This window comes from Dromiciops gliroides, chromosome 1 (assembly GCF_019393635.1).
Source record: "Dromiciops gliroides isolate mDroGli1 chromosome 1, mDroGli1.pri, whole genome shotgun sequence".
Taxonomy (NCBI): domain Eukaryota; kingdom Metazoa; phylum Chordata; class Mammalia; order Microbiotheria; family Microbiotheriidae; genus Dromiciops; species Dromiciops gliroides.
In genome coordinates, this window is record NC_057861.1 from 375,256,563 (window position 1) to 375,277,735 (window position 21,173).

General features: G+C 34.9%; 1 protein-coding gene across 1 annotated transcript in view; it reads right to left on the reverse strand.

The window, feature by feature from the left end:
- Positions 1–21,173, reverse strand: part of CDH9 (cadherin 9) — a 228,550-nt gene that overhangs the window by 13,810 nt on the left and 193,567 nt on the right. The window contains exons 7-8 of the mRNA XM_043972884.1: positions 20,288–20,541; positions 623–759 (exon numbers count right to left, since the gene is read on the reverse strand). Of these exons, the coding sequence (XP_043828819.1) occupies positions 623–759; positions 20,288–20,541 (391 nt within the window). The remainder of the gene's footprint in view (positions 1–622; positions 760–20,287; positions 20,542–21,173) is intronic.

Here is a 21,173-nt window from a genome sequence, read left to right on the forward strand (position 1 = left end):
AAGAAGAGTCCTTAAAATTTATGTACACATGACGGTATGTATGCATATATATATATACACATATATGCATTTATATATGTATGTACATTACCCTGAGACTGAGCACAGGCCTATTATTTTATTGGTACAGGGAATTACCAGTGAAGAAACAACTCCCTCCACTGATTCAGGTATAGAACATATTTGTAACTTATAGACTTAGATAATTGGTGCTTTGAGAAATTAAGTGACTTTGCCTTAACAATAGAATGTAATGACCCAGGACTTGAACCTAAGTCCTCTTGACACCAAAGACAGCTTGAATTCTCTGTTTTTGCCTTCTTTTAATTCACTGGAATATTTTTTTCCTCAGTCCATGTCTGTATGTCTGTGTCCTCTATTCTCTTGTTTGTGTCTGTCTATGTACTTTTGCATCAGTTCTCCTAAATCTGCCTTATTATATGACCCCCATCAATAAATATACTTTTTTCCTATAATCAATGTAGTATTAATAGAAAAATATTTTCAGAAATGGATATTATGGAAAAAAGAAAATCACAACTTCATATTGCCTAGTCTTGTAAAGTATGGATGTGTGCCAGTGAAACCATAATAGCTTTGGATAGATTACTCTTCAACTTACTAATTTCAGTTGCAGTTATGGTAATGTTGTGCCATGGATATGCTTCTCGGTCAAGGGGTTTCAATGTGAAGATCGAACCATTTGCAGAGTGGATATTGAATATTCTGTCCATATCAGTGTGTCGATCCACTGAGTATCTGTCAGGAAACAGAGGCACATATCAATATGTTTCACAATTTTAAGATGTATTACTACAACTTGAAGAATTAGGTGATTTTACAAAATATACCTAGATGACTTGTGGATCATGATGCTAAGACTATATTAACACTAATATTGATATATTGGAATGAATCATTGTACTTTGCTTTTCTCTGCTTTGATCTTCTGCACTATATCCATGTTTAGAGTGCTTATTTGTCTTTTCTGATATTTAAGATTGCTTTTATGAACCTGCTAGGTTTTAAGGGCTGCTACAATTGACTTTTCTTATTCTAGATTAGCTTGAGTAGAATTTGGGAAATGCCCCATAATTAGTTGTTGAATTGAATATTATCAAATTATTGTATAAACCTTTTTAAAGGACCCAAATTTCTGTCCTAATGTATTACAGAGGAGTTGCTCCAGTTTTCTATATTAACTGGAATAGCAACCATAACTAAGTGATCTATCTTCTTGTTCCATGGTTTCAATTGTGTCCAAATCTTCATGACCTCATTTGGGGTTTTCTTCTCAAAGATACTGGAGTGACTTGCTATAAGGAAAATAAGGCAAACAGAGTTAAGTGACTTGCCCAGAGTCATGCAGTTAGTCTGAGGGTGAATTTGAACTTAGGTCTTCCTGACTTAAGACCCCAGTGCTGTATTCACTTCACCACCCAGATGGTTCAGGTGACCTGTAATGAATTATAATAGCATCAATGACTACTAAAGAAGTTAAAGTCTCTTTCTTCAATATCTTATTTTTTCCTTATTATTATTATTGCTTTAAATATTTGCTGTCACTCCTTATGCACATTGCATTTTGGAACAGCAGAAAGTTCTGGTTCTGCATTCATTCGGCTTTAATGACTATGTCAGGAAAAATACTATAGAAAATATTACCTTGTAATCTATGTGTCTGATCAGTTTCTGATGATCTACAAGGAGAAATCCCTCAGTCCCCAAAAGGCTTAAATTCTTTATTACCTTGCTGCCCAATGGTATACTGCACAAAAATTTGATTTCTATTTATGTCAGCTTTTGGTGAGTCTGTTATTGGAGACAGCATAAAACAATGCTCTGTGGCTGATATAGGAGCAGGGCATAAAACAACATGGTAGAATTACTCATGCTAAATTAAGAACTGAATTTGCCAAGGGGGCATTTGATCTTTACAACAACCCTGATATGTAGTTATGATTATTATATCATTTTACAAATGAGGAAACTTATGCAAGCAGAGGTTAAATTACTTCTCCCAGAATCACATAGCTTGTATTTGAGGCCAAATTTGAATTCAGGTCTTCCTGACTCTAGGTCCAGAACTCTATCCACTCTGCTAGCAGGCTACCTCGAAGCCCTAAGAAAGATTTGAGCTCACATCTTCTTGCCTTGAAGTCTAGCATAGTTTCCATTTCACCATGCTTCCTCTCTCAGCTTAAATGTTTTGTGACAATACTATATGGTTGTGAATCTTGGAATGCCACAGCCTTTAAGGAATCAAAATGATATATGGCCTAAAGGACAATGCAGAGGCATATTGTTTATACAAAAAGTAAAGTGCTTTTTGCAAATATACATACATACAGAGAGAGAGAGAAGTGGCATAATCATCAAGAAACACTATAATAAATGCATTTCAGAGTAGGGATAGAGAGTTTGGTATCTATTTGTTTTGTTTTGATTTAACAGAATCATTTTACTAAAAAGGGATGGTGATAGGGACTGAACATGTCCTTTGACTGGCACAGGAATACCCAAGTAAATTTCTGCCTATTCAAGATAATACTGTTCCATTGTTTCTGCACTGGACCTTGTTTGTATGAAGGAACAAATATAATACAGAAAGACAGGGATGAAAATATATTTTTGGTACAGAAAACAACAATATCAAAGGAATAAGAGTAAGAAATATTTCCCTCATGCATAGGAAAACAGTTAAACAAGGAGGGGGAGAATGGTATTTTCTACCAAACTTCTCAAGTTTAACCCATCTTGCCATATATACCCACAGAATCCAAGAAATCTTCTAGAAGAAGACACAGTTCTATATAACACAGTTTGAAAATATCAAGTCAGATGTACAGGATTATAATTATATGAATAGTTGTACGGTAGTTTGATTGTTCTCACTGGATAGGTTTCAGTATAATAAAGGAAGTATAAAAACCACTTCTCCCTGCTTCTACAACTCCTGCCCTAAGACCTGGACAGATTTTTTTAAAGGGAGAAATATGGACATTTTCAATGTTACTAAGCAACATAGCAGAGTGGGATGGTCATCAGATTGTAATTCAGAAGATAAACCTAGGACCTAATTGTGGCTCCCAAATAACTGGCTATGTAACCTTAGTCATTATTCTCATGCCCTTGGCTTCTCTGGCAGTAGAATGAAAGATTTGTTCATTCTTCTCCTTGGTCTAATCCTTGAACTCTCCTTACAAAGAAAGATCCCATTCACAAAAGAGAGCCTTATGAAGACTTAATTCAGTTGTCAGTGATATTGTAAATTCTAGCCTCTGTATTCATAACATTTTATTCACTGGATTCTACCTTGACTGAAGCAAGAGATGTCTGAACTATTCAATGGCTCAAAATTCTTTCTTATTGACCTCTCTACAGCCTTTAACACTGCTGATCACACTCTTCTTCTTGATATTCTTTTTTCTCTAGGTTTTTTTTTTCTGAACACCACTCTCTGACTACCTATAAGACCATTCCTTTTCAGTCTCTTTTGCTGAATATTCATCATGCCCTGCCATCATAGGCATCCTATAATGCTTTGTCATGGGACCTCTTCTCCTCTACTTCTATACTATTCATAAGGTGATCTCAACAAGCTCCTGGGGATTTAACTACCATGTCTAAGCTGATGATTTCCAAGTCTACCTATTCTTTCTGAACCTCTCTGCTGACCTCCTATCATTCATCTCCAATTCAGACATTTGGAACTGGATGTCAAATAGCTTAAATTCAACATGTCTAAAAAGAAACAATACCATTCCCCCTTTACTCTCCTTCCCTCCTAACTTTCCCACTACTGTTGAGGACAACAGTATTCCTCCAGTCCCTCAGTCTCATAATCTAGAGGCCCTCCTTGGCTACTCGCTATCTCTCACCCCACATATCTGATCTATTTCTATAACCTGTCAATTTTGCCATTGCACAACTCTCAATGAATCCTCCTCTCCTCTGATTCTGTCACCACCCTGGTGCAGACCCTCATCAACTCATGCCTGGATTATGTCAATAGCCTACTGATTGATCAACCTACTTTCCTGACTCGAATCTATTTTCCATTCAGCTGCAAACTGATTTTCCTGGAGCACACTTCTACTCAAAAAACGTTGGTGGCTCTCTATTGTCTCAAAGATCAAATAGAAAATACTCTGCTACTTAACGCCTTTCATTACCCGCCCTTCCCCAAACAACAACAATAACAATAAAATTGTCCCAATCCTCAGACTTCTTACACTTAGTCTCCACCTAGTGCTCCTCAATCCAGTGATATTGGCTTCTCCTTTTTCTTCCATGAACAAGATACTCTTGGCTCTGGGAATTGTTATCATTCTTCATTCCAGGAATCCATTCCTTCCTGATCTCTGCCTCCTGGTTTCTTGGGCTTCCTTTAAGTCCTAACTAAAATTCAATTTTCTAAAAGAGGCCTTCACAAATCCTCTTCCTTCTAGTGTTTCCCCTTTTTAAATAATTGCTGATTTAGCCTATAAATAGCATATGCATACATATCTATGTGTGTAAATATGTACTATGTGTATATATGGTATATAGTATGTGTATATATATTCACACAGGCACATATACACACATATGTGTATATACATGCATAGAAACATACACATATATGTTTGGTTATTGTCTTCCTATTTTAGATAATTAACTCTTTGAGGGTAGATCCTATCTTTTGATTCCTTTGTGTAATCTCAGCATTTAGCACAGTTCCTGGCACATTTTTGTTTGCTTGTTTTATTTTGTTGTTGAGTCATTTAATTGTATCCAACTGTAACATCTAAAATTCTAGCTGTGATGTCTAAAATCTAATGAGTGGTCGCCTTCAATTAGAAATGTATAGCACCAATCTTTGGGCATTAAGTATTTATTAAAGTATATTAGGGGTTAGTAAAGAGAAACATGTGGATAAAGCATGAGATCTTTCTATTCTCCCTATTTTCCCTGCCCCTGCGGCCAAGTTGAAGTCAGGAAACCAAAAAGGCCCTTGCTTCTCCCAGGCTTCTCCCAGAAGCCCCCTGTCAAATCAGAAGCAAGGCTATCCACACAGATAGTTCCAATATAATTGGCTGGTAGCTCTGAATGATACTACCCACAGATGGCAGACACGACTTCCTGATGCTGATCTGACCTTAGAAACTCCAGAAAGGTCACTTCTGGACATTAAGTCACATGCTTTCTTTTCATGGCAGAGCTTCCCTATAATATCTTTTTCAGCAGGTTGGTAGTGCTCTGATTCTCCCACAACTCTTCATGATTCCATTTGGGGTTTCCTTGTCAAAGATCCCAGAGTGGTTTGCCATTTCCTTATCCAGCTCATTTCACATATGAAGAAATTAAGGCAAGTAGGCTTAGGTGATTTTCTTAGGGTCTCACAGCTGAGACATTTTAAATTAGGTTCTCCTGACTCCAGGGTTGGTATTCTATCCATTGCACACCACCTCCAGCTACCCCTGTACATACTAAGTGTTTAAGCAATATGTATTAACAGATTCTCAGTTATTGGGAAGGATTTACAAATATTTAGAAGCCAATATCTTATTTCTTATAAAAATAGATAAGGATGATATTCCTTGTTATTTTTTTAAACAGAAAAATTTCATTTTAGCAAATGATCAGGAAGTCCTCTTTTACCAGTACCATTCTCTATGAAGACTGACTCCCTTCAGAGACCAAGGAGGGAGGGGCAGGGAAGAATATTGATTCAAATTGTGCTGTTGTTGTTGTTGTTGTTTTTAATAACCTCCCTACTTGCACATGCTCTTTGATCCACTCTTGCTACACGTCTTAAGCAAAAGTATCAAAAATCCTCACATCCTCGTCTGAGAAAATACCTGCCAAAACAAATCAATGAAGGAAAAATTCTAAATCTGAAAGGAAATATATAACATTGTGTGTGTGTGTGTGTGTGTGTGTGTGTGTGTGTGTGTGTATGAGGGACAGAGAGACACATACTGAGAGAGAGACAGAGACCGGAAAGAAATCTTTGTGTCTAGAGTTCTTATTTTAACTTGCTAATTCATGAATTGGTAGCTTTCTAGAGTATACTTCCCCTAGCACTTTGGGTCAAACACTGGTAGAGAATGTAAGGGTTAACACAGGTAAGAATTACAAAAATGCAAAAGGCTTGAGAGAATGTGGAAGCATGTATGCACACTTTTGAGAGAATCCTCAAATAAATGAAATCAAAAAACTTATTATTGAAATCAAAATGATAACTAATATTTATGTAACATCTTAAGTATTACACAGTTATACAATGACTATATTTTATCCTTAAACAACTACAAAATAAATTTTACAAAGTAATTAGCTATCAGGTGACTAGTTCAAGTTCTATCATTTCCATATTGTGGGTGAGCTGAGGTTCAGTTTAATTAAAATGTTCCACAGGATCAGACAATGAATTCTGATTTTGTCCATAAAAAGACCAGTGATGTTAGTAACTATAATTCTATAATTCTTTAAGATCAAATACAATATCTCATTTGATTCTCCCAGGAACCCCATGGGGCTTGTGCTCATGTTATTTCTATTTTATAAGTGGGAAAACTGAGAATAAGAGAGATTAAGAAATAGGCCAAAACCAAACAAAAAAGAAGCTTCTGGAGCAGTATTTGAAACATAATCCTCCTAATTTCATGCCCAATACGATTGCTATTGTACCATGTGACCTCTGATTAGTAGACAGTGAAAGTATTATTAATGCTATTTTACTAATGAGGAAATTGAGGTTCAGTAAAGTTAAAGAAGTTAAATTTCTCACATTCTTACAATTTACAAGTGAAAGAGAAGTTTTAAACCTAGTTCTTTTGACTCTAGATTTAGTGGTCTTGCCACTACTAAGGGCACTGTGCATCAGTTTTGTGAGTTGTTTTTTTTTTTTTTTTTTTCTGTTAGCTTTAGAAGCATCTGGTGGTATTATAATGGATAGAGTGTGACCCTAGGGTCAGGAGGATCCGATTTCAAATCCTACCTCAGACACTTTTTAGATGCGTGACCTTAAGCAAGACACTTAATGTCAGGTTGTTCAGGTATAAAATGGGAATAATAACAGCACTATCTCCTAGGGTTGTTGAACAACTCAAATAAGTTAATATTTGAACAAGTAGCTGGCACATATTAAGTGCTATATAAATGCTATTATTATTAGCTTCTGCAGTATGGGAATATTATTTTAGCTCCATAATGTTTGGAATGTTTGGAGGTCTATTGCAATTTTTTTTATTATTTTTATTTTTTTGCAGGGCAATAAGGGTTAAGTGACTTGCCCAGGGTCACACAGCTAGTAAGTGTCAAGTGTCTGAGACCGGATTTGAACTCAGGTCCTCCCGAATCCAGGACCAATGCTTTATCCACTGTGCCACCTAGCTGCCCCTATTACAATTTGATATACTTGGATTTTGCCTGCAGAATTCTAATCCCTTTGTGAGAAATTAGTTTCCTCACATTCTTTTTCTTTACATCATCATTAGAAAGAAAGAACCTTGCTTTCTGTTTGCTGCATCTCTGTGATAAACATCTAATTTTCTCTGAGTCATAATCAAATACCTGGGCACCGAGTTTTGTTTAGTTTTGAACTCTTGAATTGATATCAATGGCAAGGGGTGCTCCTAAAAATAGCTGAACTTTAAAATGCAGTGAGATCATAAGAGCTGGGAGGTAGGAAGCATCTGTTCTCAGAACCTGTGAGGATATAATCAAGTCTGTAACCTGAGGGAAACTTGATTACTAATGAAGTGATGCAGAGCTGACAACAGCTGCTAATTGTAGTGATAATCTCAAATCCTTTTTACATGTTGTAAGTGGCAGATGAATTTCCGAAAGTGTGTGTGATGAATGTTTTGCTGTTCTGCGGAGTTAGTTCCCTACCTTCTGTGGCAGAGAACTCCTACTCTATCTTTAATATATTCTTTTCTGTCACCAGCTCCTCAAAACCCTGTGACATCCAGGAGAGCAGACCAGGCCCTCGTGGGTCATATTCTTGTTAAATCACAATCCCAGCTTCCCACTGACAACAGAATGAGATATTTTAAATTGTTATCACAGATTGGATGATACTTTGGAATATTATGCGCACGCACACACACACACATTTATTCATCTATTTATTTATTTAATTATTCATTCATTTAACTATTTATGTACTCAAGTATTCATTTATTTATTTGTTTGCTTGCTGGATTTACCATCAGTACTTAGATTTGAACTATAGATTATCCATATGCTGCTTGTATAACTCTGGACCAGTAAGATAACTTTCAAGTTCCTCCTCTGTAAAAATAGAAGCTTCTACTGAATCTCTCTTCCATTTCTCAAATTTGATCATTTTATAATTCTAAATGATTCCACATGTGGCATAAATAAAGAGAATAATGTCATCTCTTAGCCTGAAAATAGTTCTCCTAACAGCTGTTATAATTCCTGCAATTCTAGTATTTGATATTTATTTTCTATTAAATGTAAATATTACTCGAATTAATTCATAAGTACAAATTAAAAAATATCTGGGAAGAATATGGCATGGAGATATCAAACTCTTGACCCACAGGTCAGGCAGTCATAAAGCTCCTAAGCAGATTAAAATGTAATAGGGAAATGTTTAACAATAAATAAAAATAAATTACCACAAGAATAATGTTACTTTGTGGTTTTCTAAATCAAGATGCAGCCCATAGGATTATTTTTTCTATTTGAGTTTGATACCACTAGTGTAGCCCTTGGAAGCTTTGGAGAACACTTTTTCCAATTCTCACTCCCATTGACATTTCCAGTTCCCAGAGCTAATTTGGCTACAACCTTCCCTCAGAATTCTAGGTGTAGCATTGAGGTTTTAGGAATGTTCTTTTAATGTCATTTCTTTTAACCCCCACTGATGTGTTGCCTCTCCCGGTTTAGCAGTTGAAAATCAATTTACTCAGACAATTTACTCAGCCAATTTAAACAACCAGCAGCTGTACTAAGGTGATACATTAAGAACAATTAGCATAAAACATTCCCCATTTCCCCCTAACATCTATGATACATACATTTCCATACTGAGTCTAGGAAACAACAAGCTTAATCTTAGAGAGCACATGTGGCCAAGGGATAGTTCAGCTGCTTGTTGCTGGAAGTCTTTTTTCTCTCATTCTTGAGGTACTCAAAAAGTTTTCCTGAAACTTGGTGTAGTCTCTTTTCTGGGCTCCTTGTAGAGCCACAAGTCCAGTTTTGCCCTTAGCTCCTGCCAATCCAGAAAGGTCAACAAGCGTATTCAGACATGCCATTTAAGACAATGATGGGAACACAGCACCTGATTCTAGTGTGATGCTAGGAGGCTGATAAGAAAGTGAGAAGTTCAGTATCTTCCAGACTCTTGAAAGGTGGATAGTTCTCCTAAGGGAGAGAAAGGAGACCTATCCTAGGCCAAAGTCTCTCATTCTCCTTAACCCTCTTAGGAGTTTCCTTCTCAAGAGTTTGATCTAGAATTCTGTAGTCATTTGTATTTCTGGAATTCCCTCCCTTCTCAACCCCAGGAATCATTTATAGATGATCTTATGATCAGATTTCTTTAGCCTATCAGAATTTTTTTTTTTTGGTGCAATGTCATTGTAGTAAAAAGGCTTACTGTATTTAGGGTAAGATCTTTGGATTGATTAATTGATTGATGGATTGAGATGTGTTCTCACCCATTTAAGATATAAGAGCTAAAATAAGACCTTGGTTTCATGCAATCCTTACAAAGAAAATACCTGGTCTAAATTGAATATCCCAGTTGTGGGATACATCAAAGACAGGTGATTCTAGGGAGGCAGAAGAAACTGAAGATAAAATTAACTAAAATAGAAAGGTAAAAAGATATCATCTCTACCTGCTTCTCAGTATTGCCTAAGAATATTCTTTTATTTATTTATTCATTCATTCGTTTGTTTGCTTATTTATCTACCTGTTTGTTTGTCCATTCATTCATTCATTTTTCATTTATTTATTTATTTGTTTGTTTGTTTGTTTGTTTATTTATTTATTTGGTGAGGCAATTGGAGTTAAGTGACTTGCCCGGGGTCACACAGCTAGTAAGTGTTTAAGTGTCTGAGGCCAGATTTGAACTAAGGTCCTCATGACTCCAGGGCCAGTGCTCTATCCACTGTGCCACCTAGCTGCCCCATGCCTAAGAATATTCTTCATAGTAACCATCATTTTTCTGAACTTAGCTTTAAGTAACTGTGTAATGAAATAAGTTTGGTAAAAATTCATAGAAAATCATGCCCCTGAAGCATCAATAGATGACTTACTAATCTCTTAGATTTTATTTGTTTGTTTTGCTTTCACGCCCTTTTTTTTTAAAAGATAGAGTTCATCTGACACTTTTTTAATCTAAGATCACTTTGGAAAGTGAGGTTTCTTTGATCATAATGTAATGATTTATTACTTTGGGGGCAGATTTAATTTCCTACCAGATCAGGAAACTGTTCAGCATTCAAATAACTTGCTTTAAATCCCCTCTAAACCATCCCCATCAGTGTCTGTATCTTCTAAATATAAGTAGAGAATTATTGGTACTGAAAAGATTTTCAAGGATGAGATATTTCAGAGTGTGGAAGTATTCAATAATTGGTACCATGGGTATCAAACACAAGTGATTATAGTATGACAAAATTTATCTGCCAGTTGTCTTTGTGTCTACAATATCATCCTATGTTATATTCCTTCCTGGATAGTTATACCACTCAGCATTACCAAGAATAAATCTAGAGAAATTCAACACAATGCCCATAACAATTAGGCCAACCATAGTATACAAACTCCTGTTTAGAGGCATAATGTCAGGTACTGCTTTGAGAGTGTACCAGACTGAAGGGAGAAATGTCTGAGGCTCCTTTTGAAGGTTATTGGCTGTTCTATTGTGTTTCCATGCCTTACTTTCAAATATGGTATCTTGATTAAAAAAAAAATCATCAGTTAGCAGGGCCCATCTACAAGCAGTAAATAAAACAAAACAAAACAAATAGAAAAACAGTTGTTTTCAATCTACCTAGATCTTTAATAGGGGTTCTTAAATTTTTTTGGCTTAGACATTTTTGGCAGTCTGAGTAAATGTAGGGAATGTTTCTCAGAATAATGTTTTTAAAAATGCAATTATAGGGGCAGCTAGATGGCACAGTGGATAGAGCACCGGCCCTGGATTCAGGAATACCTGAGTTCAAATCTGGCCTCAGACACTTAACACTTGCTGGCTGTGTGACCCTGGGCAAGTCACTTAACCCCAATTGCCTTACAAAAAAAAAAGCAATTATAATGAAATATAATTTTGAAAAGAAATTAAAATTTCTTGGACCACCAGTTAAGAACTTTGTAGCGTGATTATAAGGCTGTATGGGAAGATTACAAATCCTAAACTAAACAGGACTTTTCATGTTACATAGGAGCAAACTACACTAGAAAGGGTATGTGACTTAACTAAAGTTATTCAGATTTTAAGCAACATACTGACACAGGTCCTCTGGGTCCAGACCCCATCCTTTTTTTTCCTTACTATGTTATCCTGCCTTTCTTATCATCACATCCCAATTCATTGAATGATAAAGATAAAGCTAGGAAAAGAATTACATCTGGAACGTTCTCCTTAATAGGATCAAGTGGCCACTGCCATCATCAGTGGTAGCATCTGATGGTCTAGTTCTAAAATTCACCAAAAAAGCCTGAATTATGTTACAATATAGACTATTTTCTGATCCCTCACACCCTAAAGATATAATCTACTCTATGTAGTAAATGTTCAATAAAAGTGAAGAATGCTAGAAATGGAGTAATGGAAAAGGAAGGCATGGATTCAAATCCTGCCAGGCATTAACTTGAGTGACCCTGGGCAATTCCTTAATCTTTGTTTTACTCAGTTTCTTATTCTGTAAAATAAGGGCAATAATACTCCCTACCTCCCAAGTTCTTGTGAAGTTAAAATGAGATGATATTTTTAAAGTGCTTTATAAAGTTTAAAGAGCTATATTCATAGGAGCTATACTAACTATGATTGAAGGAGATTTAGCTGGTCTCATCATTCAGATAGATTTAAGCAAGATGTTTATGAGGTTGGTTATTATTTATATTTAAAGTTGAACTCATAGTTCAAGACTTATGTCACGTTTGAGTGGCATCTGGAGAAATATGCAAATAAAGTGGTTGCTCTTAGGATATAATTGTAACATTTCACATTTATTTAGTTCCTTGATGTTTACGAGGTGCTTACCCCAACATGTATCTTAGACATTATCTCTATTTTCATAAATGAAGAAACTAAAGATCAACAATACCATCACTTGTTCTTAGTCCCAGAGCTCATATATGTAAAAATCAATATTCAAACCCTGTGTTCTTTTATTAGTCCTGTTTATCACATCTTAATATCATTCCAAATTTTATTTTCCATCATTTGTAAAAACCTAATGGGGAAAAAAAATCACAGTTTGATGGTCTTTCTATATAGACATTAATCGAATGTCATAGTATAGTGGATAGAGATCCGGCCTTGGCAACAGGAAACCCTGGCTTCAATATTACCTGAAATACATACTAGCTATATGACCAAAAGCAAGTCTTTATTTTTTTTTCAGTGCTCCCAGATAAGCCTCTAAATTGTCATGTTGACAACTATTTACCAATGGAATGATGGAAAGAATTTACTCACTAAGAATTCCTCCCATATATGAAACTAAATGACTGGAAAAAAAGGGAAAATTATTATTAATTTTATTTCAGGATTGAGGGTGGTGTCTTCATATTCTTTTTTTGTTTGTTTGTTTGTTTTGTTTTTTGTTATTTAACTCCCTGGTCATCTTAACAGATGCCTTGGTATGGACTTCACATGCCTTGTAGGATTCAGTCCCCAGAAACTATAGCATAACTCTGTAAGCTCTATTACCAGGTTCTATCCAAGCTTTACTTCATCTTCAGTACTTAGACATTATCGTCAATAACTTCCTCTTTCTTTGACTTTCCAATTATTGAACCATAACGAATTCAACTTCTGTAATTTTTCCTGTATACAATCTGTCAGCTTATTCCCTTATGGATCGACTCACCATCCTAGTAATTTTCCAAACAAAATTAAATCCATGGCTTTCAGAACAGGGCATGATTTTGCTTTTTGTATATGTATCTCAAATGTTTACTGTAGTAATTAGAATATATTGTGTTTATTTTTTTCATTCAGAATGTTTAAAATGTTAAAATAATTTAGGTTTGTTTTTCTCCCCCTAAAATATATTATCTATTATCATATTTTGAATGCTTTCATAAGAATTTTATATTGATAACTTATTAAGGAATGGATATAATGTTCAGTACCCATAGAATAACATAAAGGAACATATCTCAAAAGGCTCTAATTATTTAGGACAGTCTCCTAGTGTAGGCCAAAATATATATGACATGGCTTTATTTTAAGGACAGGTATATGAATAAACATATGAATAGAAAATTGGCTAATAGTTGATACATTTTATTTTGGCCACAGTAACCCATGATGGGGGGGGTGATAAAATATCTCTCAGTGGCATGCAGACTCCTTCTTACACAGTGACAATGTGGTCACAATGTAGTAGTCAGAAAGATACATGGAAGTCCTAATAATTCACTTGGTTCCTTTGTCAGTAAAAAAGCAAACAAACAAAAACAAAAACAAAACATTCTAATTCTTAAAACTCTTAAGAAAAAATTTTGACCTGTGACCAAATTATTGCCACAAACCACATACCTATTAACCTTTTCACTATAAGTTAAGGCACAAGTCTTGATGAAAGTAGGGGTTATTGTAAAGAGAATCATGTATAGATTCTCTCTTCAAGTGAAGGAAATAAATGAATTGGTGGAGTCAGCACCTCATCTACTAAAAGGCGACATATAACAACATATTCTACCCTGTGAGCAGTCAGTGCTAGCAAAAAGACCACCATGGAAATTGTTTCATCTTTCATGCTATTATTGTCTACTTATTTTAGAGAATGAAAAAGTAGATAAGGTCTATGGAAAACTTAAGATATACAGGCCAAATAAGTATATACCTTTATTTTCAGTGATTTCAAAATGATAATGGGCACAAGGGTATATAGTAAAAAATGTTGGATAAGAGTTTTAGACATAGAGATGATAAAGGACTAATACTTGACTAATATTCATCAGACTCATACCTCTAAGTCATAAATGTTTTCTTCAAGAAGCATCAAAATGTACTAGTATTAAAAAGAACCAAACATAATTTGTTATTGTTGTTTAGTATTAGTTGTCAGTTAGTTGTATTTCACTCCTTTTGACCTCATTTGGGGTTCTCTTGGCAAGAATACTGGATTGGTTTGCCATTTCCTTCTCCAACTCATTTCCAGATAAGGAAATTGAGGTAAATAGGATTAAATGAATTACCCAGGGTTGAATAGCTATTAAGTGTCTGAAGTCAGATTTGAACTCAGGAAGATGAGTCTTCCTGATTCCAGGTTCATGGTCCTCTTCAGAGAATGAACTACAAACAACCACCACCACAGCTGCCCAAAACATAATTAAATGCTAAAGTGTTTATGTTCCTAAGTACACTTAATTACCTAAGTGCCCTCATACCAAAATACCTAAGAATTACCTAAGTGTCAAAGTACCTAATTACCTAAGAATCTAAATGTCTACGTTCCTAAGTACCTAATGAAACAATTACCTAAATACCTAAATACCTAAACTGACTGTTACTGTAAGTCCCTATATAGCTAATTACCTAATTTTATAATTACCTAAGTGCTTCTGTATTAAGTATCTCAGTATCCACTTTTGTTGTTGTGTTATTCAGTCTTTTCAATTATGTCTGACTCTTCCTGACCCCATTTGGGGTTTTCTTGGCAAAGATACTTAAGTGGTTTGCCATTTTCTTATCTATCACATTTTATACCTGAGGAAACTGAAGAAAACAGGGTTAAGTGACTTTCCAGGGGTAACAGAGCTGAGGCTAAATTTAAACTCAAGAAGGTGATTCTTTCTGACTACAGGCACAGCACCCTAACTACTGGGTCAACCAGCTGTCCAATTACCACTTAACCAAGTATCTAAGTTCCCACTTACCTAAGTACCCATACATAATTATCTTATTACTTGAGTAACCATTTACCCAAGTACCTACGTATTATAGTACTTAAGTATCCAATTACCAGGGTATCTAAATACCTTTCCTTATAAGTTCCTAGAGGAGCTAATTATCAAAGTACTTTTATATCTAAGTATTTAATTACCTTAAGTATCTAAGTATATAATCCACTAATTACATATGTACCTAAGTAACCAATTAGCTAAGTTCATAAGAATCTAAGTACCTGAATACCTAGTTACCTAAGGAATTAATTAGCTCAGGAACCATTACCTATATACTTAAATACCTTTGTTCAACTCAGTTCAAATCTTTCAATCCAGATTAAACTGGTTAATACTGGTCCAATCATGTTCTATTTGGTTCAATTTTCCTTATATTATTTTGACCTTGTATATTTTTTCATGTTGTTTCTATTTTGGTATAGATTTCTTATTTTGTTGTTGTTTTTGTTTTTGCAGGGCAATGGGGGTTAAGTGACTTGCCCAGGGTCACACAGCTAGTAAGTGTCAAGTGTCTGAGGCCAGATTTGAAGTCAGGTCCTTCTGAATACAGGGCTGGTGCTTTATCCACTGCGACACATAGCTGCCCCCTTTTTGTATAGATTTCTAAGGCCAAACATTCTGTTTATCACTTCAACATCAGTGATGAGAAAATAAAGAAAATAAAAAGAAAATAAAGTCTTCAAAACAGGCATTTCCTCTACAAGGAACAATCTGGAAGGGAATTGTTTGGGGAGTGGGTTTAGGGGAGTGTCAAATGTTTGAGTACCCCAGAAATTTATATATCTATTTTCTATGAGTTACTTTACCAGGCAAGTACACTGGACACAGAGTAAACCTATTTACTAAAGGAGCTAATCAGGAGCCTGCAATGAACCAAAGTCTTGATCACTCCTAGATACCTTTGCTGGTGTTTGCTGGCTGACTTTGATGAGCTTTGCAACCCCAAACTGGCTCAAACTAGCCTGTGTTCAGCATTCCTGAAAAACATCCTTCTTTTGTGCCCCACCTATTCCTGGGAAAGATTTTCCCTTCCTTTTTACCAACCCCTCCCTGAACCATCCCTTTGTAGCTTTCAGGCATTAATTTCTCCTACATCCCCTGCACTCTGGGCTTCTTTGTACTGGGCCTTGACATAGTCTGATTTTCCTTTTAGTAAAACTACTACTTTCAGGGTGGCCTTCAACACATTGACATAAAGCAAGTTAATATTTCAGGTATTCATTCTCTTTCTTTAAAGAAAAAATACATTAATTAAAGGGCACTCTAGGTAAAATAAAAGTATAAATATCTTAGACTGTATTAAAGTGAATTAAAATGTAATGAATGGAAATATTTATGAGATTAACTCACAGCATTTACATCTATCTATCTATCTTTCTATGTATGTATCTATCTATTCATCCATCCATCCTTCATCTATCTATCTGTCATTTTATTACAGTTATGTTTCAGGAATGTTGAATGAAAGGTGCTATGTGAGAAAAGGTCATCTTTTATGCATTAGAATTATCATATCACTAACACTTTTATGTATCTTAAAAATGAAGAATCCACAAAAATTAAACACATTTCAATCAGCCTCTGTATGATACTTACTCATTGTCAATTCTTAGAATTTTTCTGTGTTCAATTTTTCTCAGCTATATAACAAAGATAGAATTGAAAAGATGTGTCTCCCCTGAGCTCTAGTTTCACATCACTAAAAGCCTTTCCAACATGTTGAAATGAATGGCCATCCACCAGGCCTCACAAACTCAAAATGTCCAAAAGGCAATTCTTTATACATTTCTGCAAAGCCTTTCTATCTTTTAAACTTCTCTGTTATTATCGAGAGCATAAAGGGAGCAGCTAGGTGGATAAAGCACCAGGCCTGGATTCAGGAAGACCTGAGTTCAAATCCAGCCTCAGATACTTGAGACTTACTAGCTGTGTGACCCTGGGCAAGTCACTTAACCCTCATTGCCCTGCAAAACAAACAAACAAAAAAGGGTACAACCATTTTTCCAGTCTTTTTCCAGTCACCCAGGCTTACAATCTCAGTTTCATAACCAACTTCTCTTTTATATTATCTCTATATATCCAGTTGTTGCTAAGTCTTGTCATTTCTAACTTCAAAACATCTCTCATATATATATATATATATATATCCCCTTTCTCTTCTCATACTGGAGAAGGCTCTCATAACCTCATGTCTGGACTACAGCAATAACTTTCATACTTCACCCCCATACTCACCTCTCAGTATTCCAATTCATTGTACAATTCCTATCAAAGGTATTTTTCTTGGTAAGTGATATAAGATATAAGATATCAATCTGTGCCCAGTTTCTGCATATTGCTTTCCAGTTTTCCTAGTGATTTTTTACTAAATAATGGATTTTTATGTCAAGATCTTGTCTCTACACTTGTCAAATACAAGGTTATTACATGTATTTGCTGCTGTAAATTGTATGTATATTCTGTTCCATTTGTCTAACTTTCTATTTCTTAGTTACTGGATAGTTTTGACAACCTTGAGTTAACATTTTACACCTACCAGATTGGCTAAAATGATTAAAGGGAAAGCAACAAATGGTGTAGGGGATGTAGAAAAATTGGGTTATTAATTAATTGTTGGTGGAATTGTGAACTGATCCAACCATTTTGGAGAGCACTCTGAAATTATGCCCAAAGAGTTATTAATGTGCTTATACACTTTGATATAGCAATACCACTAAGTCTATTTCCAAAGAAGATTAAGGACAAAGGAAAAGAACCACTATGTTCTAACATCTTTAGAGCAGCTCTTTTCTGGTTGGCAAAGAACTGGAAATTGCAGAGGTGCCTATCAATTGGGGAATGGATGAACAGGATGTGGTATATGATTGTAATCAGATACTCCTGTGCTATAAGAAGAGATGAACTCAATGATCTTAGAAAAGAGCATGGAAATACTTGCATGATATAATGAAGTGAAGTGAACAAAGCAAAAATAAACATTTTATACAGTGACAGAAATATTATTTAAGAACATATTTTAAAGAAAAAGCCATTTTGACTATTATAAATAGTCAAATTAAGTATAAAGGACATATGAAGAAAGATGCTATCTGTATGCAGAGAAAGAACTAATAAATAGGGAAGCGGGTAGCAGGGAGAAAGAAAAGGTACAAAAGGAGAAAAACAGAAATTTACACAATATCTTTAAAAGAAATAGCAAGTTCTACATAATAGATTTACCATTTAGCAAGCAATCTTTTTATACTGTTATGGAAATGCTATTATATTCAATAAAAATGAAAAAAAAAGATTCTAAAACACAGGTTTGATCCTGCCATTTTTCTACTCAGTAAGCCCCAGTAGCTCCCTATTACTTCCAGAATCAAATATAATATGTTTTTAAACATTTTAAGTTCCTCACAACTGGATATTTTAAGATTTATAACATTTTACTCCCTATCATCTACTTTCCCATCCAGAAACACTGGCATTTTTCCTGTAAAACACAACATTATATTTGCCAGTTGCCTGCTATTCCATTGGCTGTATCCCAAAACTAAAATGTTTTTTCTTTTCATCTCTCCTGGTTTCTCTGGCATCTTCTAAGTCTCTGTTCACATCTCAATCTCCATGCTTTTCCCTCCCTTCTTTTCTTTCTCTTTTGCAAAATACAGTTTGTACTTTCCCTCAGATTACCTTCCAATTTCACTCTATATCTTTGTCTATTCTATTAAAAATATGAAATACCTAGGGGCAGGAATTATATGTTTTCCCTCGCACTTTGTATAATCTATGCTTAGCACAGTGCCTAACAAAGATGCTTACATATATAAATTTATATATACTTAGTTATGCATATATACTTTTGTGAAGTACCCTATTTGCAAAGATGTCCATGGCAGTAGGAAGGTAAACTCAGCATATTAATAGATCCAAGGTTGGTTATATATGTAATAGTTTGTTTTGTTTTGTTTTTGTTTTTTGTTTGTTTTTGTGGGGCTATGGGGGTTAAGTGACTTGCCCAGGGTCACTTAGCTAGTAAGTGCCAAGTGTCTGAGGCTGGATTTGAACTCAGGTACTCCTGAATCCAGTGCTGGTGCTTTATTCACTGTGCCATCTAGCTGCCCCCTACTAGTTTGTTTTGAAAAAAAAGTGCACTGCAATAGTTCTTTTTTTTTTTTTTTTTTAGTGAGGCAATTGGGGTTAAGTGACTTGCCCAGGGTCACACAGCTAGTAAGTGTTAAGTGCCTGAGGCCAGATTTGAACTCAGGTACTCCTGACTCCAGGGCTGGTGCTTTATCCACTGTGCCACCTAGCTGCCCCCAATAGTTCTTTTTAAATGAGATAATGATGATATTGTTAAATCTTGTTTTTAAATTTAAATACTGTGTCTTTTCATACTAATGTAGGAAAATTTAAAACCATGCTTTAAAAAAAATGTTTTCAAAATGGTAAAATTACCCATCAGTAAACACAAAAGCATAGTGGATAGAAAATAGGTAGGATATATGAAAAGGTATGGATAAGCATTATGTAGGTTGAGAAGGCAGAAAGGAATTATGATCTGTATAAATGGGTAGGGAATATACATGGATGACAAGAGATCAAGCAAAATATTAACACTTACAACCATATGTCACTCAAGCATGAGAAAAGCATCTTGTATTATAGGCAGTCCACATTCTAGCTTTGAAAATCCTTCAGTGGCAAATATGGAGGAAACTTATGATAAAACAAAGTTCTAAAATTTAGGAATTATTTTTTGCCACAGAAATATATCTGGTAGTCCTGGAAAATCAGGCAATGATAGTTATTAATATCTAATGGAGGCTATGGGAAGTTCTAGCATCATAATCCCAATATGTTTTCTTTTGTATTTTGAGTTTTGTGATATGTAAACAATCTCAGGAACAACTGTTTCTTCCAATTTCTGACTATTTCTTGGAAATATTTAGGATAATGAGAATAACAATAGACCCATTATCCTATCCATTTCCATAATTTAGAATTTTATAGTTTTCCTATGATTTGCTTGCTAATTTTCTTTTGTTTCTAAAGGACTAGGGTGGAAGAAGAGTATAATTGATCATAACTTATGAATTTAAGAAAAAAATACCATATTATTTAACAAATAGTGTCAGTAATGGAATAAAATTTTGATTTTTATATATGACAATGTGAGTATTTATGAAATACTTACTTTATCAAATTCTTGATGGCATCTGGATCATAAGCTATGACTTGTCCAATAATGCTACCCTCTTTGACATCTTCATCTACTTCAATCAAATAAAAGGTTTTGCTGAAGACTGGTGGCTCATCAACATCTTCCACAGAGATTTTGAGCACAGCTGTATCTTTGAATGGCCCCAAATGTCGGAAACGTGGATCAGGATGGGTATTACCCACTTCCACTTTTAGAGTATATAGTATTTTCTTCTCAAAATCCAATTGCTAGAGATAAAATTGACAAGAGTTTTCACATTTAACAACAGCACATTCCCTTGTATCCATGACAAGTGAAAAGAACAGCAGTCATCTGTCTTGATAGTATGAACCACAGATAGTTTCCCAAAGTATTGATCAATGACAATGCAATGCGTACTTGCACTTAAAAAGGTAACTTCACTATAAAAACAAGTACTTCCTAAATTTTTGTGGAATTGGATTAAATAAGGCACTGAATAGAAAAGTCAGCCTCTATTATATTTTAAACATTTACCATCTCTTATGAGGTCCATTGCAATTGACTCATAATTGGTCTTCCTGCTTTGAGTCTCTTCCCTAAACACTTCTTCCAAATATCTGAAATATCTGCCAAATTGATATCAGAAAATAGATACTTGAACATATGATCTCCTACTAGAAATTCAAGAATCTAAAATGGCTCACTATTGCCTCTATGATAAAATATAAATCTTCATTCTAATATTTAAGGACCACCATAATCTGATTCCCACCTCTATTTCCAATAATATTTCACATTAATACTTTTCACTCACTGTTCTTTCTAGCAAAACTGGCCAGCTAGCTGTCCTCCATAAATCAAATTCCATTTCCTTCCTCTAAATTTTTGTACTTTTGTA